We start from the raw sequence: 27,920 nt of genomic DNA on the forward strand, positions 1-27,920 counted from the left end.
CCGCAGTTGATGTGCATCGTAACAGTTTAATGATAATCCTTTTTCCTTGGAAACAAGTTAGTCGCGTGATAACTTTCCTGCGTAATTGCGGAATCTAGTCGCGTAGGGAGATGCATTTCACCGTGCGCGACAACAGAAGGAACGAGGGACGAGGTTTCGCCCAGATTACGTCACAGGAAGGACTCGGAAAATAAAATTATAAAAGCACACAATGGAGAGAGAAGAAAGATAACGGGGGAAAGAGAGGGGGGGGGAGGCTGGCCGGGGCACAAGGGAACTCTCGTTCCATGGCTCGCCTGTTAATTACTGGCCTTCTAACCAGACGGTGCCTTGTAGCATCCAAAGGGAAGGAGAGAGATAGAGAAAGAGATAGAAAAAACGAGACATCACGCCTGCGGGGTGAGAAAAAAAGGGAAGAGGTAGAGAGACCGGCGCAAAGAGAGAGAGGGATTCGGAGCCCCTAGGAACAAGCCTCGTCGACGTTGCCGGTATCCCGTTCTCATCTTAACAAGGATTTAACTCCTTCTCGCGAATTCACCGGGTACGAACATGGCGCACCCGGGATATCTTCGCTCACATGTATATGATACTATCGACATCCGAGTGCGAGTACGCTAGATGAACATGTACGCGCGAGTGTCGCACAGGGATGGTATAATCAAGCCCGGTCCGGGATGTGTTAAACCAATATCTATTAACCATCCTCGACAAACTGCCGTATCGTTTCGAGCTAAACGTCTCGGGCGAAGTAGCTCCTACGTTTGATTAACTATTAAGTCGCGCAAAATTATAATCAGCTTAGAATCAAAGTCTTTTTGATTGCAGAATGTTAGCGCCACCGCTATTTTTCTAAAAGTTACGCGTACGTCGCACTTTGCAACGTACTTACAAGAGTACTTTGGTCACGCTATGTATTTGGCGTTAACAGCTAACAGCGATAACTTGGTGCGCTTGTTCGCGATGTGTCACAGATACCATCCTGAAGCCGTGTAACAAACAGGTCACAGATATTTGCATCTGCTTGCGTGATGGAATATGCACGTGTGTACACGATTATTGATACACGGACGTGCATAATACTCGGATAAGGCGATTCCGCCGCCGGAGACGTATTAAGCCTACATCTATTAGGGTGTGTCGTACACCCCCTCCCCCCCCTCCCCCGGCACAGTCGGGGGAATCGCCCCGAGCAACTTGAGAAATGTCATTAAGTGCTCGCCGAGGCGCAGCCAATATGTGCGGATGCGGGTATGTGTCAATCATATTAATAAGTTATCGAGCTATAGTATTAGATGATATAATCTGTCTGATTCTCCAGCATTCAAAGGATACGTTTAGACTAACTTTATCGTTAAACACCGTTTAGTAATCGTTACCCTACATGATGACCATCTATATAATTTAAAATTCTTTATTTACCATGCATTTATTACCCTCGGAACGAAATCTGTTTAGCGGAAAATTGATTGTTAGCTCGTGTAATGGTTACGAAAAAAGAATTTTGATTGAATTTGGACGTTGAAAACTTACTATCTTATTAAACTAAGTGAAGCTTATTGTCGCCAGTGGTACTTAAATAAAGGAAAGATTTTTTAAAAAGTCGATCAGACTGGCAAAAAAGTGATCTTTATTTAAGTCACAACGTTTCGACCTCTTTATCGGGTTCTTTTCAAGTACAATCTAATGTTGACTGAAAAAATTTATTTATGCCGAAACAGAATAAGTTTATGAGTCCGTGGCAGCAGCAATTTGCTGACAAAGAGGAAACGTTGTGACTTAAATAAAGATTACTTTCTGCCAGCCTGGTCAACTTTTTAAAAAATTTTCCCTTTGTTTATTATTTTATATTAAAATCCTATCTCATAATAGAGGACTTTCCTCTATACATGACGCCTTGTGCAATGATTTAAGAGAAACGATAGACGATATATGTATAGAGGAGCGCAATAGCGTAAACTGTTAACGTATCGTGGAATATCCATCTTTGAATTAGACCTATCTCAGTCTTTTCGTAGAGTATTTATCTGAAATTAATTCACACTGCTTCATTTGAGAATTTCGCAATAAACGTATTAATCAGGACTCTTGTGTGACGCGGGTACGGTGTTGTGTAATATTTATGAGCATTTACGCGGTATATGGTTATGGTGCGGTTTCCACCTCCATTATTTCTGCGGTCATATGCGCTTGTCAGTGAACCCGCCATTTTTCACGCAAATTTTCCGAAAATGAGGTTTCAACACGCTTGCCAGCCGTCCGACAAAATTATCCGCCGCCGTGACCACGTCTGTTTTTATGCAGATTATGTACGTGTCTGCCGTACGATACGTCGCTGTAAAGTGGCCAACAAAATTATTTCTACTCGACAGATATGCGACACGTATAATTTTCGGGAAAATTTTTCCACCGTATAATAGCGATCCTGTGACGCACAGATTTATAATTTCTTCCTCACGATTTTTAAATAGATGGCGAGATGTTATAATATTTAGTACGTTTCAGTGCAGGTAGATAGTAATATCAAAAATTTATGAGAGACGTCGTCCGAAATGAAATATATAAAAGTTTTTGTTCTTCTATATTTGAATATATCTTAACAAAATTGGTGGTTTTACTGAATAGTAGAAGTTACAGTCGGTTACACAGGTGACAAAAGTAAATTATTGATGATTTACTAGCGAGCGCGTTAACCGTTTCGATTTACGCTTTCCATATTTTATAACATTTTGGACTGCTGCGCTGTCGATTTCATCGAAAATAAATGCATGCGGCCCGCTTGTAATTGCCAGCTACCGCAATCCTTTATCAAATCAAATGATCATCGAAATGGCGTGACGAATTAATTGGAGCAACGCATTCAACTCATCAATGCGTACACTATTATCGTCGAATAGATGCACGTTCGTTTCCCCATTTAAATCGCAATCGGTAGCCGTCGCACAGACGTGCGCGTATTATAAAATCGCAGGTAAATGTCAGGATCGCTATTATTATGAGCACGCACGGTCGTGTGCGGCAGATTACCGGGTGCAGCCGACGAGACGACCGGCATCAAAATCAATGAAAACACGAAATGGACAATGAATGCATCATGTAGACGACATTAAGAGAGAAACAGTCTTATATTTAATTCTTGGTAAAAATACAAAAAAATTTATATGTTCATGTCAATATCATGCACTTCAGATTAAATATAATTTAGTGTGTTTATGTTTAATCTAAATAAATTCATTTAACACAAATAAATTAAATGCAAAAAGTAAGTATAAAGTGTAAGAAAGCAATTTTTAAACGCGTGTATAAACTAAGTTCCAGCGAAAAAATTAAAATATTTTATCGAAAACGTCGTAAAGTTTCGCATAATACTGAAAGTACACAGTAAAATTTGAAAGAAGAAGAATGGTTATTTTATAGCGAATCAGTTATAGCTGGGATACCTGCCTCCTGGTAACCATGAAAGTTCTATACGATAATTTTTATTCACCGGTTATGCGCAAAAGCGACGTCATTTTTATGTATGAGACATAAAATATCTGAGAGTTTGCTTAAACCAGATTTGCATTACAGACAAGCGTGGAACTCAGTTAAATCAAGTCAGAGAATTATTAATTAATGCAATTAAGCTTTAATTACACGATTAGTTTTCTCGCGCTAAAGCTCTATCTATTGGCTAATATTCGTAACCCAAAATAAAATTTATTACTGGTATTTCATTATATGGCTAACTATATCAGCATATTAGCAAAGAAATGAATTGTTTCTTTCATACATTTAAAAAATATCTATTGTCCATGATAAACATTATATGCAAATCAATAAACCGCTGATAAGAAACACTGTAGACTGTAAATTGAAACGTGTGTGCACATATAATATTTGCTTTTAATATAAAATGGATTCGAATGTAAACTATGCAAAAGCCGCAATTTTCCATGGAATTACGTCTGGTGGTGTAAATTCTTAGATATAAATTACACTCGAGAGACACGTTCGCTCCACGATCTAAAATTAATAAACTCCCTATCTCTATCTCACGTAATTTAATTTCATATACTCTGCCGATACAGAGAATGTACAACTTGTTAATGTAATAAAGACGAGAATATCGATTTGCGGTGTCGAAATAAATATCTACATTTTCGGACCGTAAAATTACTCCGATAGAAACGATAATGATAACTCGCATTGAAATTCTATTTATGCTCTTAATTCGTATATTTTATCATACTGAAATCTCGACGTAAGTATCCCTGACTTCTTTTAGTAGAGAGATTTTTTATTTCGAAATAATGTATAAGTAGTAAAAAGCCTGTGTCCGAAGAAAAATAGAGCGGGAATAAAATATAATCAATAATATGCATATATATATATATGTATGTGTTTACATTACTTTCTCTTATTCCAAAACTCGTAGCTTAAGCGATGACACTTAAATCGTCGTGTATACTTCAGTTATAAAACGGGCTTTAGAAACAGTTATATTATTTGCACAAAGTCGCGAATGCACCTCCGAGAGACGATTTCCACTGCGGCGTGGTGTTAAATCGCTTCGATAAAAATCTGGCGGAAAGAAATCGTCGTGCCTGAGATATCTAAAGCCCTGCATATAAGCGCGAGTTTTTACGAAGAGAAGTTAAATTTATATGGGAACCGATCTGTGCCGTTTTTCCGATATATCGATTATATGCGGGAAAAAATAGATGCAAGGCGAAGATAATTAGAATTGCCAATATCTTTTTTTTTTTAATCAAAATTATTCATAATCTTGCGGGAAAATGTAATTCTTCTTACCTATTATCACTTTTCATTTTATCATTTAACATATTTACAATTGTCATATCTCGAAGTCATATAAAATTAGGAAGAAGTTACATCATTAAATATATGTATCTAGAAAATTTTAATTAATAGTGTGACATGTGATTTTTATTGGAACGTGTGTCGGCATATATTGTTTGTCGAGAAATGATAATTAAGTGACAGATCGCAGCCGTAATTTCTTTGCCGATACAGTTATTTCGTGAAATATTGTAAGTCAGGAATTTGCTTGAATTTTCGACGACGACAAGCGCGAAATAAGTTGTTACTCCCCAGACGTTCCCTCAAGGCCGACGATAAATCGACTTTCACTACTGACTAGCTGTCGAGTCCGTCACGCTCGGTCGACGTCGCCGGCGATAAGTGCGCAGAGCGTCAAGATTTATTGCTAATTATGATTTGACTCGATAATTACATTGTCGCTTCCCCAATGTTTCATTAATAAGTACGATAATATTCTAACGCTTCAACAGTTTCCTTATCGCTCCGACGCGATCGCTCCGAGTTCGTCAATTATCGAAAATACAGGCGCTGATGGTTTAAAAGGTGTTAAATCGCCAGATCTGTTGTCATTGACGCAAGGATCGTTACCTCTCTCACCTGGGGAAGTCCGAGCCGCCTCGTTGATAATGATGCTTGACGATAATTAATAATCGTCAAGCGGCGATAAGCGAGTGCGGAAACGTGATCGGATATTAGCATGCACTCTGGGGAGTAAGGCGGCTCGAACCGCAAAATGGAATGTACGTCAGGCCGGGCATGAATGCGCTGTCAAGCAAGCCGCTTTCGGCATTATCGAGGTTTATCCGTTAATTAGCGCAGCGACCAACGTCGCCGCCGATGTTTAAGTGTCGCATTTAAGCGATAGTGCAAGCGTGCGTTCCACAATTAGCGAAAAGACGTGAAACGAGCGCGTTTAATTCGTGTGCATTATTAATATTATTACGCGTCGTAACGACGGAATTCACTGAGGCGAACGATTATTAATAGCTGATACATTTTTGACTTTTTAAAGCACCTATAAGTAAAATTGCAAAAGCATATAAAAAATTTGAAACATAATTAATGAGAGTCCTTTAATCGCGAAAGTGTTTTCATAAAGAAATGAGCAACGACGCGTTATTTTAAAATTATTGTACTTGTAACCATGTTACAGCTTTTGTTGTAATTTTTATCATGGTTTAATTTTTATGCCATATATTTGAGACGCTATCGAACTTAATGTTAGAAATTCAAAAGTTGCGACAAAAAGCGCTGTTTAATATTTTCATTAAAAGTACACAAATATCTTGATGCAAAAAGCATATTGTCTTCCACACGACGACGCTATCAAACCCAGAAGAAAATGTGTTGACATCGTACAGTACAGTATATCGTGTCGGAGCACAGATTATAGCTTTGCAATATCGTTAAGGTTCCAGGCTTATCATAGTTTATCGTTTAATTAGTGCACCTGTATCCACGTAAGTGTGAGCCTACCGCAGGTGCATCCCGCCTATCTCAAATACACACGATACTGCATATGTGCGATTATAACCACTCAGCCAATAGCGATGTACATATCATTGTGTTTATTCATCGATTGCAACGCAGAGATAAGAGGTATCGCTAGCAGATTGCATATCCCCAACGTAATATAATTCGCTGGGAAAATCTGAAGAAACGAGTGTACCAGATACAAGTACGATAACTGATTTGTCTCTTCGTATCAAGTTTTAAGCACCTCGAACGTTTGAATCCCGACCGTTCGCATATCACAATATTCATATTCGTCCCAGTATGCAACGTTCGCGTTCGCGTTCGCGTTCGCTCAAAACATATTACATCCTAAATGGTTTGGCCTGCGCGCTTTCCATTCTTCTCCGCGATCCTGCTCGGTTTCCTTGCAAGTCTCGAACGGACTGACGCTCCTATTCGTAGCCGCGGGTCGGCACGTTTCGCCTTCCATGCATCTCTATCCGCTGCAATGTAGATTCGGTGGTGTAACCGCCAATGTATGATTACGGACACACAAACCGGCGGCAACGCGCGGCGCGCGGGATACGATATCCTCACGAAGAGTAAAAGCGGATAGTCCAAATTGCTGACTACGGTGCGTCGTTCCCGCGGCATACACACATGTATATACATACGTAGACGCACTCACACGTGAACGACCACCCACGATCACATTGGAGCTTAGCCAGTACCCAGGAGAGAAAGAGGACTCGGCTGAATCCTGCCGTTTATATATGGAAATGCGCGCCCTCCCTCCACCCCGCTCTCCCGTCCCATGTCTTCGTAACCCCGGGTATTGCCGACGGTAGGAATCGTAATGTTAAATTTTTCGACCCCTCGCACGATGCGTCGATTTTCCGTCCTCGTTCGCGGCACGCCCCTCGCCCTTTGTCTCGGGCAAAATCGCACGTTTCATTTCATCAGGGATATATGGAATGCTCTCTCGACAATTTCGTAATCTCGAGATTCAGGTCAAGTCATCAGAATTGCCAAGATAAGAGAGCGGAATTGGTGATTTTCATTTCGCTCGGTTCCCTCTTACGGAAAATTCATTGCTCGACTGATGTTAAAATTATCCGATCAAGATTAATAAATTGTTGCAAGCTTGGAACAAACTCGTTGAAAAATAATCACTATCGAGCTTGTTAATGAAGCTCGAAATGTATATGGTATTTGTGACTTTCGGCTATATAACTCTTCGACAGGTCATGGTTGCAAAATCGATCGCAGCAGGCAAAAAATGCAACAAAAATAACCATTTGCTTAGCCGAGTCATTGAAAGTTTCGCAGTTCTACAGAAGAAACTTCTACAAAAAATGAAAGATCTTTTTGTGATGTCAAAAGGCACTTTTTGTGACAGAATAAGAAACTATTTCGTTTATTAAATACTTTAATTAAGCTACGCTCAATAAAGAATTAAACCATGTGCAATTTGCTATACATAATTTCGCCTCCTAGCCGTGGTTTGAATAAATAATTTGCCACTGCTTGATAATGTATTGTTACATACATTTTACAAAATGTATCCACTATCGACAGGATTACACTTATAGCTATGAGGAAACTCTCATGAAAGAGGGGGAGAGGGGGAGAGAGAGAGAGAGAGAGAGAGAGAGAGAGAGAGAGAGAGAGAGAGAGAGAGAATGTTACTCCTATTAATCAGTCAATTTCGTAACATCTGCTAGGAGGACTACACATCCAGGATTTCGAATCAATCTCCATCTATCTGTCTGTCTACGTCCAGCCCATAACAGACAACGAAGCGCTTCATTTCTCCCCTCGCGCAAGTGTCAAAACTGCTTCGTGAGTTAAGGACAGGCGACTGGAACGAAAGCAACTTGCAAATCAGGACCAAAGGAAGGGATGGAGAGAGAAGAAGAGGAAGAGAGAGAGAGAGAATTAAAGAGAGAAAGAGCTTTACGAGGTTCTCCCTACGAGCGATCGTGAAATCACGCTGATACGTACTGCCGTCGCCTACTAAACTTGTCGACGATGTGCCTCCTGAGGCCGGATGACTTCTCGGCGTGAGTCATCAAAGAGAAGAAGGTCTCGCGCCATTCTCGTCCTCACGCTCTTGCATGTTACTCCTTTTTCTTGTCGGCTGCCGCACATAAACCCCGCTGACCTCCGTCCCTCTAATTTCGTTTCATTGGCGGCACCCACATCTCAGGCTTTCCAAACCCATTTGCGCTCGTAATGTTACGAGCCAACAAATGGCGATACACCCGGCCTGTCTTCCGTTCCCAGCCCTCGCTGCTGGCTCCCTCATCGCACCGTTCCACTACCTCCTCCTTCTCCTCCTCTTCCTCCTTCAACCTCGGTGCGCACCTGCGGAAGTTGAGCTACCAAATTGAACCACGAAATTCCACCGTATCACAGAATGGGTTTGGCGTATGAAAGCAGATTAATGAATTAATCAACGGCAGATGCTATTCGGTACGTTCAGCCTTATGTGAGAGGAACATATGACCAATTACTAGTATTTTAAACATGAATGCGCAGTTCAAACAAGAAGCAGAAGATTGCCCAGCGAGCCATGTATCGTAATGTAGGTTTAAAAATGTAAGACTACGTTTTGCTTTATCACAAAATTACCAAATTGAGTCCGCTAATAGCGATAAGAAAAACGCTATTTTTTTCGAGTAAATTTTGTCGGCGACACGGAATGACAAATTAACATCTAAGCATGAACCACGTTAATCATATGCTTGCTTCTGCAAGAGAGTTCTCTAAATATTCGCAAGAAAGAATGGCAAAAAGACGACATTTGTGCTTTATATAATTGTAAATCTAATTAAGAAGGCGTGTTACGAGTTCTCATAGTTCTCTTCGATTCAATATTTACTTAGAGAAGCACTTCGAAGCGATTAAAGGAAAGTTCGTGGCGCACCGACGCGATCGAACTTTTCGATGTGAAAATTACGCGTCAAATAGAATAAGAGTCGTGAATAGCATCAGTGAATCAATTATGATCGGAAAACGACGACACTTTGCATTCAAGTGGATAAACTTTGCGAAATACGATTGCTTCACAGCTTGATAGAGAGGAAGAGGAAAAGAGAGGGAGAAAGAGACATACATACAGAGAGAGAGAGAGGGAGAATGCGTAGCGGGTAAGTTTGGGTAATTAATTAGAGGCTTCCCAATCGACGTAAAGAAGACGTCGCTTGTGCGGCGAAATTGATTACTTAATGCCGCCCGACAAGCGAACTACCGTAAGTTCTGCCACGGCGAAGATCAACCCTATTCCACTTACGATTTGAACTTCGATAAACTGTGCTTCTCTTATTTGAGTTGCACTAGAGTCGATCAACTTGCGCTCAACTGTCTGATGACACAGACAAAGACAGAGACAGTGGCAGTGGCAGCGGCAATGACAGTGGCAGTGACAGAGACAGGGATAGACAATTATCAACATCGAAAGAGACATTTATCAACATCAGCATCAAGAGAGACTTTCATCAACATCGACATCGACTTCTCTGTCTCTCCCTCTCACTCTCTGACGAGTCTTTAGTCGGAGCCCTCATGTTGCGAGCTCTATTGTACATTATTCCGCCAACTCTCAAATCTGTTCGTCATTGCTCCAATTTCTCATATATATAATCTTATCAATCATAATCAATTACATTAATTTCATATATTTTAAAATTCGTAACAAATTCAAAATACATTATCGATCAAATTTCTAATTTCCTGCTGTTGTGATCAATGTAATTGTAACTGAAAAGTGCGAGTAACGACGTACTGTGCAACTGTTGAGAATTGGACTCGCGGGACGCAAACTTTATCCTTTTAAACTCGTAGATCGGCAACAAGATATCCGGCACATCGATCGTTGCAAGAGCTGGGTTTTAAGCGGCACAGATTTTCGCAAAAGCAAAGCTTAGCGCCAGACGGTCGGTTCGTTGGAATCTATGAATTTTCGAGAAGTGGAGAACCGTGGGATTTTCGCGGCCGAGAAACGGCAACGACGCGACGATGACGCCGACTTCTCGGGATATTGAATTCACGATCGCGTGAATCATCTTTATCGCGGCGCGATGCGACCGCTGCTAGATCGTTCCCCCTCATCAAATATTCAATCGAAGTTTACAAAACGCCAAGCCGCTGAATGAATCTCATTATGTCGTTCTATATTTGCCACCGAGAAAAGCACTCGGCGGTGACTCGTGTCCCCGGAAGTTAACCCGACAGTTGCATAATTTCCATTGTTTCTATTGAAAGCTGCACATTCTACTGGAGCTTTAAGAATTTCTCTTGTTTAGACCAAAAAAGACTATTTATTGTGTTATTTTGCAATAAGAAACAATAAATTAAAATATATATTTATTACAATAGTGCCAGTTATAGCTCGAAAAAATAAGAGACAGTAATGTATAGTAATCGTAATGCATAGATGTTTACACACGAACAACTGTAGAAATCATAAACAAATTGTTATTCGCGAACAAGATTTTTATACAAAGGTAGAATTATTATTTGTAAAATTTGTCTGCAGCGTGTAATAAGTTTGGTTCATTATATTGCATCAAGATCACATTTCAATATATCATATAAAGAAGAACCTATTAAATTTTATATGATATAATTTTGTGAATTGCAGAATATACAATATAAATATGATTATATCGGCTGGATTAAGTTGATCGTTGTAAGGCGACGAAACCTATCATCGTCAGCCTTCCTTTTTTTTTTATAAGCTACACCTTTGTCTTCATTCGTTAAATCGCCCTTTCTGGCAAAGGTGGTAATTTCCTGCGACCGGGTTAAGAACGGGGTCATTACATGCCCCGAAGGTTTACGGCTACATTCTCCATCCCATGAGTGCGCCAGAGTTAAGCGCGGAGCTGAACGTCGCGGGTGTAAACAGTTCTGTCGAAACAACGAGTCTCGCCACTATGTACCGGCTTTACGAGGTCATTTGAGTTACAGGTTTTACTCCCTCTCTCTCTCTCTCTCTTTTAACTAATAATTAAATTAAATTGCATTTCTGCAACAATCTGCAACTCGATAATCATTTACTCGTGTGCGTTCAAACAGAAAATCTCCGATATACAACGTGGAATCAAAAATCATTTTCATAAGCTATTTTTCACACTTATATTGCTAGTCAATCAGTATATATCATGTATCTGGCATAATACTCGTAAACTTCCTTAAAACGCGGTGTACAAGTGGCCACATTTACTCAAAACTGTAATAAAATTAGAAATAACGACAAAGTAAATCTATCGCAAAGTATGCCACTAACAATCGTGAACGATGATCGCAACAAGTTCCTAATATTTTAAATGGCTAGGAAATGAAAACTGATTGACGAATGGTTCGGCAAAGTCGTCAATCTTCTTTACAACGTGACAATTTTTGTTATCGTGTCAGAAATCTCGGATTATTCGCACGATATTGTCAAACTTAAATTTATTGGTGTAATCAGGGAATTTGGAGAACATTTAAAGATTTCTTGGCTGAAATTTCATTTTAAATATTTTAGTGCATCTAACCGATATTACAGAAAAGTTCCTTTTTATGAGATAGGCTCCTAATATGAGATAGCAAAGTTTCTGCTAAATTAATAGGCTTTATCTGTTGGTTCCACCATGCATTTCTTACCCTTGGAGCGAAATCTGTTTAGTGGAAAATTGATTGTTAGCTCGTGTAACATTGCGAGACGGTCTGTCGCGCAAGCATTCAAAACGTAATTAAAAATCTATAAGCCGACCGGCTGTTATGAAATTATCGTCTGGATTAAACAACTGTGCCTAACTAATTCGTTATCATGAAAATCCTCAAACCCTGTGACCTCGTTCGCGCCGTCAGTGATATCCCACTGGTCTCGTGAATCCAGCGGAATACTGGCGGAAGTGGATTCCGCATGAACAAGGACTCACGGGCGATCGTGGCCGGAAGTCGGCCAAACCCCTGGAACTCGTCCCTGGGAAGACATCGTGAAGTTTCTGGCGAACAATGTTCCGCTCTTCTCGCAATTCTTCGTTAAACGTTTTGCAATGCCGCGAACAGTCGTGCGAGACATTATGAGAATTTAATGCCGTTATAAAAGTGGAGAATTATTTCAATATGAAATAAATTAAATTATTCTACGCAAATAGAACATTTCAGAACATTTTATAAAGCAATACAACATATGCGTTGCAAGTGCCGCATTTACATTTTAATTGTATTTTAATCGTGATATTTAACTTATCAAGTGTATCTTACAATCTAACATCGTAACCAAATATTTTGTAACGACATTTAATCATAAAATCAATATCAATAATACGCAAATACGAAGTAATGAAGGAGATAAGAGCCAAGGCAGGATGTTAGTGTCTAAGTGATTTTAATTTTTAAATTCATTGCAAAACATTTACCTCGGCCAGGGTTTAAACCTGTAATATCAATAATGATTTCATGACTAAATAGGATTAACCGCATGCACCTATATGTGTGGTTGATCCTTCAGTACTCGATACATGTGCCACATTTACGATACATCGCAACTAGCGGTTTGTATGTAGGTACGTAGCACGGAAGCTTAGCTTCGCTCGATTTTTCTTACTTACAGCGAATGACCGCGCTTGTTTCCAGGTAGCTTGTTAGTGTTAAGAGTCGTCCGACGAGGAAACAGCTCGGTCCGCAATGGAGCGTGAAGAATTCGCGCGACGAGGTTGCGACTCGTTCCCGCGCCTCTCATTGCTCACAAATATACCGATCCGCGATTTGTCTCGCGTGGTTAGAACGTTTTAGTGAACGACAGATAGGAGTTTGCAAATAGAGCAATGTGTTTAGGTAACGAATACCACGTTAAAATACGTAACAAAATAGAAAGCTAAGTTTAGATGATGGCAAATGTAGGTAGTAAATATATAGGCTAGAAGTTCAACTGTCATGCTACTTGATCCCATTTTAAGTGTAATGTTTTAATACAGTCGTAATATATCATTTCTATTAGTAGACTATTTAATGATACTCGTGTGCTCTGCGCTGGAAAGATGCTGCACTGTAATAACTTCGATAGTATAATCTTCGATGGTTATTCGATATGCGACTTAGTTGCGACATGTTATCCTTCAGAAAAAAAGAAACCAGTTCTGAAGAGCACTATACGTCTCAGATGTCGCAAAAAGGTAATCGATGTCATTAAAGATCCATGAATAATCGATTAAGCAGAACATCGCTTCCTCCCTTATTAAATCGATTCGCTATGCTTACATACGGCTACGTTATTTTCTCCGGTATTACTTGCATAAGACAGGTTTCCAATACAAGCCTGTCAGATTGCAGAGAGTATCCAGGAAAAACATGTGACGTATGACAAATATGACTTGCCTTGTAAAAACCAAGTTGTAAAATTCTTTCTCGTCGTAACTTCAAGTTGCGTCAATTACCGCGATATTTTCGTCGCGGAAAAAAAGATGTATAAATTTTTGACAAAAACGCCGCACGCAATCGGAGCTTCCTCGTGTCATTTTCAGCAAACTACCTAAGATAGTTTCAACGCCTTTACTTGGCGACGGTGTAATAAGCGGATATGCGGAAGATCCTGCTTTCAGACACAACCAACCGTGGCTATAGCGTCAACTATACAAGCAAGGTACAAATGCTCTGCTAAAGACGATATGAGATTCGTAGATAGTAATGGAGAGGCGCGACCTTATTTCATCGATCAGAACTCACTAAATATTAATCAGTTATACCACTGAAAATCGCAATGATTTACTTATAACTGCAAATCGGTGACTGTTTTTAGTGATAATCCACTGATTGAGTTTTAGAGAGAAGGAATTGCCAGCAATGTCGTAATTAAACAAGAGCATTTTACGTGTATGAGAAAAAAAGATTGATTGCCTATTGAAATTCGACAAGATACAATCGTCCGCATAATTATAATCGCTGAGAAATTTCTTTCGATCGACACATTTTTATTTTGATGTCACGTGTTATATTCATTCAAATTATATGTACATAAATCAGGCTAGTCTCGCGAAATATTATGGTACCGGATGAAAACGGGATCAAAGTTAGCTCACTTATCGCTATATACCTGGTTTCACTCTAGTTACAAGACGTGGAACGTGTAGGAGGCTCCGTAAATTCCTTTTCAGGAGATCCTAGTTACTAGGCTGGTTAAGGGTGAAAAGTGGGACAGATTACTTTCTCGAGCTTCTCAGTCACTCTACGTTACGACGGCAACGACGTTAGCTCTGTCCTTCGTTCGGCGCCTTAGAGCGAAAGTACTGAACGTAATTCTCCTTCGAATTCTGCCATTTTTATCTGGCACGAAAAAAGTTTGCCGCGACTCGCAAATCCTGAATTACGACATCCCTGACGGGCCCATCGACAACATTTTCGGCAATGTCGAGGCATTAGAAGAAAACATTACGCTATGTCCAAACGCTATCCCTTGTGATTATATTAATTTTTTTTCTGTATCGATTCATGTCTGTTTTTATACCAATACTTGTTGTATAACTAAAACTTTTTCTCGAATACGTTGCTATCCCAATCATGTTTATGTACATTCATGTTCTCGCTAATTGGAAGACCTTTCAATCGATAACTCTATTCGCACTTACAAGACGCGAATCTCCGCATGTTTGATACAGAAAACGTGTTTCCTCATTTCCTGCCAACTTTCACATCGTCCTTTTTCATGAATGCGCATTCGCCTGCATTTTAACAATATATTCGCGGGACAATCGTGAACCTTTTCCCCCGTGGATCCTCATAATAGTCTCTTTCTGTAGCGAGTGCGAAGAGGAAGCAGGTCCTCCGGTAAAAGATTTCCTGTCTCCCTCCCCTCGACCGTCGACCGCCCGTCCCGTTCTCTCACCCCCGTAGCTCGTCTCTTTTTTCATATTTTACTCTTACAATCCGTCTTTCCCTTGCGTTCTCCTTGCACCCTTCGTTGCCACGGATTTGCGTCGCCAATAAATCACGAAGAATATTCTCGGCCACCTTGAAGGTACCTGCATGGTAATTCACCTTTTTCCCTTCTGTCTCGGATACGATTCTTGGAGCCACTTCGCCGAAAGTTGCCATCGCAAAACACGGTGCACAATCTCACGCTCTTATCATGCAACGTACATAACAATTGGATATAGTCGAATATATAAAACATAATAGAACCGAAGGAATAAAGTAATAACAGATCTGATAACAGATCTGATAAAATATTTATTACAGAGTACAAAAAGCGAGTCGACGCGGGCGAACGAAATGAAATCAGTCGTTACTTACCAGTCACTCAATGGTTTTACATTCAACTACTAATTTCGCCTTCAAGGCTGCGGCATAAAAGAAATTCAGAACGATAACGAAAGAGCTTAATTTCGTTCGAGCAATAATGTTAAAATATTACCTAGCGCATACGAAAGCAATGGAGCGTGGTGAACAACGAAACTGCTTAAATGGATAAAACAAAATTGTTTCCCGGGTCTTGTGCTAACAAGTAGTCTGTGTGCGCGTGTGCGCGCAGCGGACAAAGCTTCGTGCTTAGGATAATGCCCGCGTAGCACCGGTGGTGTACTTTTCCACGTAGCTACTGTGGCCGATTACATCTATTTTAATTACGGCTATTTCACGGCTCCGCGGTCGCGCTCTAGGTAGCCCGAGGGCGAGCAGAGGAAAAGAATTGGAACCTACCCGGGGCGGGTCGATTACTCTTCAGCAAACGTCGTAAGAAAGAGAAGAAGTCCATTTTCCACCCTCGAGAATCGTATTTCAGCGTGGAAGTCGATGTGCTTCATAAACCGGCGGAACACTTTTAATCGAGACTTGGCGCGGCTTCGGTGGCCTGTAAAAATTTCGACTACGAGCGCGCGCGAATAATCGTCCAACTCTTTTCTCGCTTCCTTTCTTACATCCATCGAGACGAGAAATTCTCGCGATAATACCGAATGAAAAGGCGCAAAAATTGGCTTCAAAGCGCCCTCGCGTTATATCGCGCGCGTGTATGTGCACGTGTTACGAACAAACCAATAGGTAAACGTATCTTTACTATTGTACGTTCCATCTCTCGCGTGGTATGTGAATGTCTCGCATCACAATCCATCAATTTTAATCGTTATTGGAAAATTCACCCCACTATTTTTGTAAAAGATTTAAATCTAGCCAGAAACTCGATTCGCGAAGTATATCACTGTCGAAGTACAACTAGAAAGTTAAGTGTTTACTTGGTTTTTTTTCGGATATTGACTCAGATACAAACTGGCGCCAAAATACATCTGCCATGTAGAGGAAGATCCCCTATTATGAGATAGCGAAGTTTCCGCTAAATTAATAGGCATCGTCTGTTGGTTCCACCATGAATTTATGGCACTTGGAGTGAAATCTGTTTAGTGGGAAATTGAATGTTGGATCGTGCAATCGTTGCGAAAAAAAGGTTTGTGATTGAATTTGGACGTTGCAAACTTACTATCTCATAATAGACATTTCTCTCATTTATACTTAAAAAAATATACAGTAATATGCATATAGACAAAATGTTATTCAAACAATTGGCGGAGAATTGCTAGTATGATATATATAAAGAAATTGTTTAAGAGCTTCTTGTAACAATCGTCGCGCACGCTAATGAGTTAATCAACCGCTAATGAACAGATCCAGGAGCGGCATGTTCTAACGAGTCGCGTCCCTTTAATGTTCCCCGAGCGGCAACGATCAATGACATAACAATCCCATGATAATTCCCCATGTTTAACCACGCGTAATGGCGCGACTTATGGTGCGTGACATGACGCGGTAATGAAAAATGACAAGCGCTTCCCCACATTTAGGGCAATTCACGAGCGGCCGTTCTCTCTTTCGCAAACGAGAAGGAAAAAAAAACGCAGACCGCGGCAAAAAGAAGCAGACTATTACGGATGGACCGGCAAAGTGTCATGAGTACGAGAGGCATGAGCTTATGCCAATACCGATAAACTGCCGATGGCAAGCGAACGAGATCATCATCACTTGAAAGGCATGCGAATGGAATTCGCGAGCATCGTTTTAGTGCACCACGTCGACGACCATACTTGGATCTGGCAAGGCACGATCCAAGCAAGAGAGACAGAGAGAGAGAGAGAGGGGGGGGGGGAAGAGAATTTCAAGTGGTCTGAGCATCTTCGAGAAGGACCGTCTCTCGTGGGTGTAACACGAGAAAGAACAAGGTATACAAAAGCCCGCTACGTGGCTAAACGTGTCGGCTAATTTCGTCGTAAGTCGAGTTACGATGACGCGCGAGTTACGTCGACCCCGGGTTTTACTGCTTGAACAGGTCGGCGAGAGCCGGCCGTCGTCCAAATGCGATGGAGCGCGAGCTTTTCGTCCTTTGCCGTTTGTCACGAGTCGATCATCACAGCGGGAAAGTTTAATCGCCAGAAGCGAGAGGTAACGATCCGCTGTAAATCATTTCGCTGTCAGCGAAAACGGGGATTTACGCTGTTTTGATCTTTGACCCTCCACCTGCTGACACGGAGTCAGTCGAACATTAGACGGTGCAATTTGTCGATAGGGTTTCCTGCTTCACAAGTGTAACAAATTCATAGGTAACCGATGAACACGTCAAACCAATATCATTTACTTCTACGTAATCTGCATGTAATGTCGGATAGTTATTTCGATCAGCAAATTCGACAGTATCAAATCTCTCGACGGTAAAAAAGAACCGACGAAACTTGGTTAATTTGATAATTAAAATTAATTTCGGAATTTCACGATGCTAGAAAGATACGTCACCGCGGATCAATATTGATGATTCAAGTTCGAGGAGGTACAGCGTCTCTTTGATCACCCGAGATGTTTCCAGGAAGCGAACCACTCGAGGTCAAAGGTGATTTCTCAATTAGCAGTGGCGACTTTAACGGATTGCGAAAGTTCGGTTTTACTATCCGCTAATTATGCCGAAAATATACAAACGGCATTACACTCGCGTTCTGTTTGCTTATTATAATGTATGTAAATCCCCGAGTGCCGGCAGCGCAATGTGTTTTAATAAAATATTTGCCTAACGATGCCGCGGTCCTTGGACTCGCTTGTGTTTGAAAGTGGCTGTGGCAATTGCGGCGCAACGATGACGCGATATTTGGGAAGTGGGGCAAACAACGGAGAGTCTTCAATAGTTCGAAGAAGCGTTAAAGGAAAATTTTTGTGAGGCGTATCCCTTGAATTAATTAGGAAACCGGACGCGCCCAGTCACGCTTTTTAATTGCAATGGAATTGGACGAAATTGCGATTGAAGAGCGGCGAACGGACAAACGTGATGTACATACCGCTGTGCTAATATTTATATTGATATCGATACTCGCGTTCGCTGTTTTGCCACGATCAATATTGAAAGAGATGGCATATAAACGGTGAATCATAGGGAATTACTTCACGACGTGCTCCGATAAAAACGTCATTCACTTGAAATTTCATTGAAAAGCGTGGGTTATGCGCGGGTCGCAAGACACAAGTGTCAACGCACTCTCACGTTGATTTGTCCTAGAATGCGATTGACATAAAAAGCTTATCAAAATATAACAGGCGCGTCCCGTCGAGTTTGCCGAACTAATAGAATCGAATATTAACCATCCTGTTAGTCTCTCATTTCCTACAGAAATGCAAAATACGCAGATGGGAATAAGCTACTGTAAACAGACGTAAGAGAGCTTTTATCCCGCGGAGAGTCAAGAGTTTCAGGGGTGCATTTACTTTCATCAAAAAGTAAATGCAGATTTCTTAATAAGCGGCGAGTACGCGCGTCCGGTATCCGTCGCTGCAAATTGCAGTAAAATTGTGCTTTCTCAGAAAAAAAACGCAGAAAATATGGATATTATATCTTCAACCAAGACTCTTGGCAGGAGAATCTATCGGCTACTTTCGGGTCCCACGGACTAGAACCCACAGACTTCGATGTGTCACTGACAGACCGATGCACGCGTACTACTTTATTTACCTAACAAGACATGGCGGAACTTTTCGGCTCATTTCACCTCACTCAACATTGCCTCACTTTTCAGCTCGAAAGTGGAAGTGTCTAATATATACGAGTAGAAGTGCTAAAACGTCTCAGAGAGAGAGAGAGAGAGAGAGAGAGAGAGGGGGGGGGAGCCGTTATCGACGCATCCTTGATTCATATTCGGATTGGACGAGCTGCGCATCCGTCTATTAATAGACGTTTGTCTCACGGCTGAAGATTCTCGCTCGCTGGCGCACGAACGTGCCTGACAGTATCACGCGATTACAGATGCACTCGCAACGAGGCGATTTACGGGACGGCGATAACGAGATTGGTTAGCCAACTTTGTCATTAGCGAGTCGGACATCTGTCGCTTTGTTACACAATCCATTTGATTTTGCTCCACCACCACTCCTGCGATCGGATCTTAGCGATGATTAATGATAGTAAGTCTGCTTCCTGTTCACTATGTAGCCTTTTTTATACTCGAATACGCGGACGGTAGAACATTCATCAGCCTGTTGATCTCGTGTTTACCCAACTCCACCTAGTCCTATTAAAATGTCACTTTTACGATCTGTCTTCGTTTCCTTGTAAAACAACGGGAGGCAGTGCCTTTCGTGTCCATTTTTGGCATTATTTTCGTACAACTGCGCAAACACGAAATTGCTGCAATTATTGCGTTATCTGTATCCATTGTAAATATTTCAGATCCGTCCAAGTTGCCAGATTACTTCCGAGGTACCGATAACGGGAGATTATCGCCGATAAAACTCGGGGCGAGTAGCGCAATTAGCGGACGAGCTTGGGAAGCTCGAGATTATTGCTACGTAATTTTGTCGGGGAGAATGGGAAGCGAGATGTCGGAAAAGTCGACGAATTCAGATCGCAAATTGTTGAAAGTGGGCGACCTTCCGTGAAACGGGCCGAACTTTTCCCACCTCCCGTCCGCCGCCCACGACTTCTCATTAGCTCGTAATTAACGGCGGTTTATTTTTGCGGTAAGACGCCACTTCCTTGATTCTGGTCGGCCCCAAGTTTCCACTGCTGGCTTCTAATTGCGACAGCGAAATTAGAATAGCCGAATCTCTCGGGCCCGCAGCCGCGAGAGAATAATGTCCTCCGAACTGTCGGAGTTCTGACGGGTGTAATTGACGAGTACGAACTTACGCTTGATTGCGCGTGACGAACCGTAACAAATCTGTGAAAATTTCATGTTTCCTCAGTATAAAATTTTACGCCGCCTACTCCGGGTACCTCAGTTTACCGTCGGCCGTGGACGTCGCGTCTGGGGAATTTTCGAGGGTCTCTTAAATGCTTTCCTCTCTTTCTCCCATATTTAATAAAGCGAGAGTGAAACCTGGGGGAAAGGTATTAGACATTTATTACGTACATGAGTAATATTTCGTCTTGGTGGCCTCGTCGCGAGCTGCTGTCCTGTCCAGCGTAATGCAGACGCACGATGGCCGCAGACGTATTATGACGTTTATCGCACGGCCAGCTGATCTAGCCGCGTTTTACGTCCCGTACGGTTAACAACAGGCGTAACAACTTTTCACGTGTGATACGCGACCTCGCGCGCGACAATGCGACGCGGTGTGTCACAATATCCGCGGCGCGCAACGGACGGGAAAGACACAGTTCTCCAACAGATATAAAATTACGTTCTCGCGCAGGTGTCTTGTTTTTTTTTGGGCCATTTTTGCTTTTACGTTCAAACTTTTATATACTTTTTCACTTGCATATACGAATATTCAATACACAAACAAAAGCGACATTTTGGTTGAATGGTCCATTTTGATCGTGCGTCATGCATACGAGAGGCGAAAGGTTTTCTACGGTACATAAAAATTTAACTATAGAATACAGTTAAAACGACTGAGCAGAGCGCCAAATTTCAATTTAAGAACAACTCCGTATTTTCATTTCCGATAGGAGAGACAGTTCGGAAAAGACAAAGACGCAAAAATCAAATTAATAATCGCATTAACAATGTTGTATATATTTATTACTTGGCGGTCATATTGGTTTTTTTTCCAAATAACCGAATATTTATTCTAACGGTCCCTCTCAGGGTCTCCTGCTAATATTTTGATTCAACTGGAGCGTACCGATAAGCTTGCGCGATACTTTTTCCGCTGAAAACGATGCTTTCGTCGGTTTTATCCTGAAGATATACACGGACGTCCTGGCGTATACGCGCATACACGGATGGCCTGGCGTGAGCCAGTCAGAAAAGTTTACCTCGTGTAGACTTCCTCCGTTGATTATAATCCGAAACAAAACACTATTTCCATGGCTGATCCAACGGGTGTTATATCGTTACGTACCGGCTTTTGTGTTTCTACGTAATCTATTATAGTGGAGCAGAATTTATTTAAAAATTGTACGTCGAGAGTGTGTGTATATATACACGTACATAATCCCCGCCCGAGTTTATAATAGCTATGACTGGCGAGCAAAGCGGATTGCGAGCGCAATTATAATTATCTCCGAGAAAATCGTAAATATGATTCTCGCCAACTTATGCGATTCCGTGACGATTATCCGCCGTGTAATATACGTGACAAGGTGGCTCCGCGTTGAGAAACGCGAATCGTTTCGGAAGCGATTCGCGACCGAAGGAGAAAGCGGGTTTCCGCGCGGGCGCGCGGTCAAACGCGCCCAAGAGAACGCGAATTGCCACGAGGAGCTGCCGCAAACTCAAATTTCGTAAATATTAACTCGTTGGGGAAAAAAATACAACAAGGGGGCCTGTTAAATCGGACAACGTGCTCCGGTCTCCCGAGGGCGTCTCTCTTGAGAGAAAACAAACGCGGCGATCGTAAACGCGGCGCGTTCCGCGCAGCTAATTGCGCGATTTCCACGAGCAAATTTGAGCGTGGATTACAGCGCAGTTCCGGTAGCAGTCTTAATGGCGAGTGTCACGCTCGGCGTGGTAATGCAATCAAATCCGCGAAATAATCGTTAATTAAGACAAATCACCGCGCGTCAACTTTCACGTGTTACGGCGGTTTCCGGCGCGAGGAGAGTAATAATGATTAATGTCACGCCCGAGATGTCGATGCGCGGGAGATTAATGACCGATCGGGAGACGCAAGGAGACAAATTTAATTGGCGGCCGGTCCCTTCGAGACGAAAATGCGAGGCGCATACGAGATATGACGCAACGATGTCCTGGCGTTGTAATTGAAACTTATATCGACGGCGATACCGCTCCGTGAGAAGGCTGCGGCCTCAATACTAATTAACGTCAATTATCATTTTTATCGGCGTATACCCGGAGTAAAAGTCGGTCGAGTAATCTTTCGACCGTGCCGCTTGCAACGTCAAATCGATGGGTATCGGCATTCTTAATTGAAATATCGATGCATAGCGAAGAAGGACACGCAGGTATTCCCGTAAACAGTTTCGAAATCGAAATGAAAAGAGAAAGCACGCGCGCTTTCCTGACCCGAAGAGGCCTTTGGAGATTCGTTCGCGAAAATGATATTGGTTTGTTATCGCGGCCGATCGATTTCGCTATGGGGCCGCAAGTCGAATCCGAACTCATTAAGGGAACCGAAGGATATTATTTAGACATTTACCGGTTAAGTTCGCTCGTCCCAATTTCATTTAACTTCGGTGGCCTATTTCTCAATAAAGTGGATCGCACCGTTCCGTATTGTACTTCAGAAGTCGCTAGACAACGACCCGATTTATTCGCGATCGATCATTCGCGTTCCAATGAATCACGATCCGATGATAAATTCGCGCGCCTTATCGCGGGTATGCCTTAATGGGAAGGCACAAAGTCCGCGACCGGCACGACTTCGGCCCAACTATTTTCCCGAACGCATATTTTCGTAATGCACTTAATGGCATCCGGTTGGGTAGCCGTGAAATGAAGAAGCGGCAATGGACCGCTCAGAGTACCGCCGAAAAGTTGCACGTGGACTTCGACAGCCATTGAAAACATTGTTTGCGCGACTCGGCGAGCGACGATAGAGGCTAGTGAAACTATGCCGCGCTCTGCAAAGTATCGCCAACATTGCCGTTTTGCGAAATATGTGAAACGCCTTTGAAATAATCAATTCTAACATGTGCAAATGTTAATAGAGGAAAGTCCTTAATCACAAACCTTTATTCGCAACGATTGCGCGATCTAGCAATGAATTTTCTCAACACTAAACGGATTTCACTCCAAGGACAATAAATTCACGACGAAACCAGTAGACGATGCCTATTATTAGGAGCCTATCTCACAATAGAGGACTCTTACCTCTACTCATTTCGAATTGTCTCCATAAAACACGAATTTTTTAAATAGGATAAAAGATATTGAACAATTTCAGATCATAATTGAATCCATTTAAATGGAATACACAGTCTATGCGGTTATATCGACTTGTTTAAATACCTTTGTTAAGAAACACAAGGTAAACTTTTGCTCGTGGTATTTTTATCTAAAACTCTGCGTCGTACAACAAACATGGTTTGCGCCGTAACAATAACGTCGTATCCCTGTTTACACAAACGTCAACAATTTGCAACAACTTGCACAGCGCCCCGTAAAAAAGGCAGCGCGTTCTCCGATAATCGAACGTTACATGGCCCCAGGTTTAATAAAGAGGCACCACGGGGTCGACGCGTTATGGTTCTCTCTTTCTCGGCCCGCCTCCTCATTCCGCTTGCCGTACTCTCGTGTTTTCATAACGCAGTCGGGGAATCCATTTGCCGAGACTATGTCAAATGCCGGACGAGGCGGAGGGAAAGAATAATGTACATTTCGGTAAATATTTGCACGGCGGGGTTTTAGCGAGCAATCTCTCCCGCTATTCTTCGCTCTCTATCTCTCTATTTCTCTCCTGCCCGAATGTATGTGTGCGTTGGGACTATACGCATTAGCCGCGCGCGGAATATTTGTTAGTTGGCACGACGATAAGGTCGCATTCCATCGCGCTGAGCCGCGGAGGTACATATCAGCATTCCGAGCACTCAAAAAGATAGCGCTTATCTCGCGGAGGGAGGGGGGCGAAGGTGTGATGCCGAGTGAGGGAAAAGAAAACAAAAATATACAAGAGAAATATATGCAGGGTGCATAAAAAATCTCGATCTAGCAGGATGGGGCGAGGGAGGAGAGCGAGGAAAACGGAGGGGGAGGGAGAGTTTGGGCGAGCGGATAACGTAATTGGATAATCCGCGGCAAACGCGGGACACCCACGAAACGTCTCGTTTAAACGTTTCCGGGCCAACGGCACCGTAAAAGTTGTCGGCCGCACGCGATAAATTCGCGAGTAATATTCTTTTGGGAGGTGAAATATCTTTTGTCGAAGCATTTCCTCCGCTCCGCGGTGGCTCTCGTATCTTGCAACGTAATAGCCTCGCGCTGTTCCGTACAGTCTGCTCTAATCGGCTAATAAATTCAAATGCGGCGTTGCGACGTGGATTAATATGTGACAGTCAAAAATTGGTATGTCAAGGCGACGAGACGCTTAATTGAAGCGGACAATTACGACCGAGGGGTAAATCGAGGGGTGTATGTGCTACCACAGACTTCTGTAGAATCTGTGTCAACTACAGTCTGAAAGTCGTCGATGTATAGAAACAATAAAGATTATGAAAATGTGTGTCCTAGTAAAACTGAGGTCCAGGCATTAATGAATAAGACTGTACACTAATGCCCTAGGCCTAATGCCCAGTAATGCCGCAAATCTGTACACCACAATGCCCTCGGTTTACCCCTCGGTTGCGACACAAAGAAATAAAAAGTATTGCCTGCGCGTCGTGGAAAAGTTGACAATTGTGGGACTTAAGATTGTTTGTTTGTAACCAATTAAATATCGTTATCAAATAGCGACCATACGAATTAAGCGATTTTGCGAAAGTTCTCAAGTGCGCCGTTGATTTAACTCGTTTTAAAGTTACGCGCAAAACTTGAGAGAGAGAGAGAGCTCGACTCCGCGCGATATCGCGGCCATCTCAGGTCAACAAATTATGACCGAATATTTTACTTTTTGATTGCTCATCCGCTCATTTATAAATTAAGCACTTAATAAAGTTATACATTTTCGCAAAATTCTATACGTCCTATTTCACATTTCGCAAGAGAGGCAGAATGTATTTGGTATCGGACAATGGAAATTTAATTGTTATTTATCACATTTTGATACTTGTAATATTATGTAAACACATGCTTCAATTAGTTTATTAATGAACGCAATAAATATTAATAATAATATCGATGATCGTTATCCGAGCTGCTAATAATTTCAATATAATGTAACTCGAGCTGCACAGAAAAAACGATATGGTTTGCCAGATGTCTAATTATGGTTACCACGTCCACAAAAATAGTAATATTTGGGACAGTTAGATCTGTGGTTGTCACATACACATTGACGTACACTGAGAGAAAAAAAAATAGTCATTTTTGGAGCCAACCATATTTTGGTTTATGACAACCAATATTGTGGTTATGAGAACTATCACATTGTTAGGTCAACCATAATTTACGTTGGAGGAATTATAAAAAATATGGTTGGCTCAAAAAATGACTATTTTTTTTGTAAAAATGACTATTTTTTCTCTCAGTGTAGTTACGGTGCCATAGTTGGCATCACTACATTGTATAGTTGGGACAACCATATAGAGAATTGATGCCGTTCGCGCCTCACGTAGCTGTCATAATTCGTGTTCGCTTCTACGTGAATTAGATGTGACACAAATGAAAATATCTAGCACACGAGTGTAGATTAGTTCACGGAGGAAAAGTTGTGGTTGTTAAGAAGTTATACTAGTAGTGTTATACCCTCTAACAAATTTTTGTGTGGACTTATTGGTAAAAAAAAAAGTGATAACCAGCGGAATCGCGCTATCACAAATCGCAAAAATAGTTGCACATGTTACTATTATATTAATTGAATGAAAACATCTTGTAAAGTTATACTCTTGTAACACAGTCTTGCCCGTAAGAAGTTGCCTCCCAAGTTATTATAATGTTGAGAGTTTTAGTTAGTCTACTTACATAGACAAGGGTCCGATAACTGTATCTGTATCAGTTCGCATAAATCTACTGCACTGACAGTGCAACCGATGCATTCTATGGCGAGATACTCGTTTGACGGGAGCTATTCTTACACAGTATACCGCGGGTATTATCGACTTCGAAACAAGTTACCATTGTTCGCGTTTATATCGGGGGAGGGAAGCCGTGTAGTTTGCGGCGTCCCGTAAAGTTCGCCGATAGTGTCGAAAATTTCCAAGACGGCTCCGCCCGCGGCTTCCCTAAAATAGCTGATTAAATTAATGAAGCAGAATATTCTGTTTCCCGTCGTCGTCGAACGACTGCCGCCTTCGAAACTCGCTCGCGACTACGCATTCGTGAGCTCCCTCGTACGCTCGTAGCTCGCTAAGTCAAACAACAAATATTGTTTCCGATACGAGATTATATCTCTACGATATTATTTTCAAGGAAATGTTTGCTCTGCCAGCAAAGCTCGCCCGTTTCTCCAAACACTTTTTCTTTCTTTTAAAACTCGCATTACCGTTTCATGCCGTGAAAGTTCGTAATACCTCGGCTCGATTGGCAAATAAATTGAGACGTCGATTAATTTCGAGCGATATCTCTTTCAAAATCTCTTGGGTTATTCCTCGTGTACTACATCTGTCGCGCATCGACGAGAGTTTTACTCTGGGAAAGCATCGTTTAAAGCGCGACGGTAATTCTCGATCAATTTCAATTACGGACGACAGACACGTTGATCGCGGCGGAAACGTCGTACGTGCGCGAGCAGCGTGATCGGCAGACACGGTAATTATAGAGGAAACACCCGTGAATAACATTCCGAGTCTGCCAGGATAATGCGCATCGACGGCTGTTTTCGATCCGGCAATTACCATTTCATTGCGCATCATACTTGTCAAAATTAATAACTGTGATATCGGATACGCGTGGCGCAAATTAGACGTAGACGCGGAGGGAGAGTGAAGCGCCGGAGGGTTGACATTAATTCAACAAGTTCTCCCTTACCTGTCCGGCTGGCGATTCGCGTGCTCCTCGTGGCCCTCTCGTCGTCCTTCCAGCCGCCGCCGCCGTCGTTCCGTCTCGATTCTTTTCTCTCGCCCACCTGTTCTCGATCGCCCTGCGTCGCCGACTCGCCGAACGACGTGCCTGGAATAAATTATTAATCGTATTCCGATCTGTCCTTGCACCTTTCGCCCCAATTGCCCAAGTTTCCGTGGAGCGCGAGTGCGCAGCCACTGCGACGGCGATTTAATTAAATGAATGCTCGACCGCGAACTGTCGATTAGACGAAAACGCCAATTGTTCGGACTCGCGGCGTCGATAGGGAACTACTGAATTGCGGCAGAAGATTACTTTCGCCAAGAAAAAAACCAACGATATTACACTGTCCGCCGCAATTCTGCGCGTTAATTTAATTATCGCGATTTATTATCGCAGTGCGATGAATTTATTGTCGGCTCGTAGAAGGATCGAACAATTTTCAGCGGGCTATGCCACTTAAGGGCGTTGCGTAAGAATCTCTCGCCGGAGTGAGAAAAAGACGAGGGCAGTCGTCGTAATAAATACTAGAATTAAATTTCTCTCTTGCATAAATCCGCATCCGTTCGAGAGCAACCATCTCGCCGGGCGGAAAAGCGAGAAAGGTAAGGAAGGTAGACAAGCATAATTATA

General features: G+C 42.1%; 1 protein-coding gene across 9 annotated transcripts in view; it reads right to left on the bottom strand.

Moving 5' to 3' along the window:
• The window catches only part of LOC105561998 (cysteine-rich motor neuron 1 protein-like), a 273,339-nt gene that overhangs the window by 73,505 nt on the left and 171,914 nt on the right, over nucleotides 1–27,920 (bottom strand). For all 9 annotated transcript variants that reach the window (XM_012012459.1, XM_012012458.1, XM_012012457.1 and 6 more), the window contains one exon: nucleotides 27,255–27,395. In XM_012012459.1, the coding sequence (XP_011867849.1) occupies nucleotides 27,255–27,395 (141 nt within the window). The remainder of the gene's footprint in view (nucleotides 1–27,254; nucleotides 27,396–27,920) is intronic.

The sequence above is a fragment of the Vollenhovia emeryi genome, unplaced genomic scaffold (assembly GCF_000949405.1).
Source record: "Vollenhovia emeryi isolate VEMERY1.0 unplaced genomic scaffold, V.emery_V1.0 DF939197.1, whole genome shotgun sequence".
NCBI classification, from domain to species: Eukaryota; Metazoa; Arthropoda; class Insecta; order Hymenoptera; family Formicidae; genus Vollenhovia; species Vollenhovia emeryi.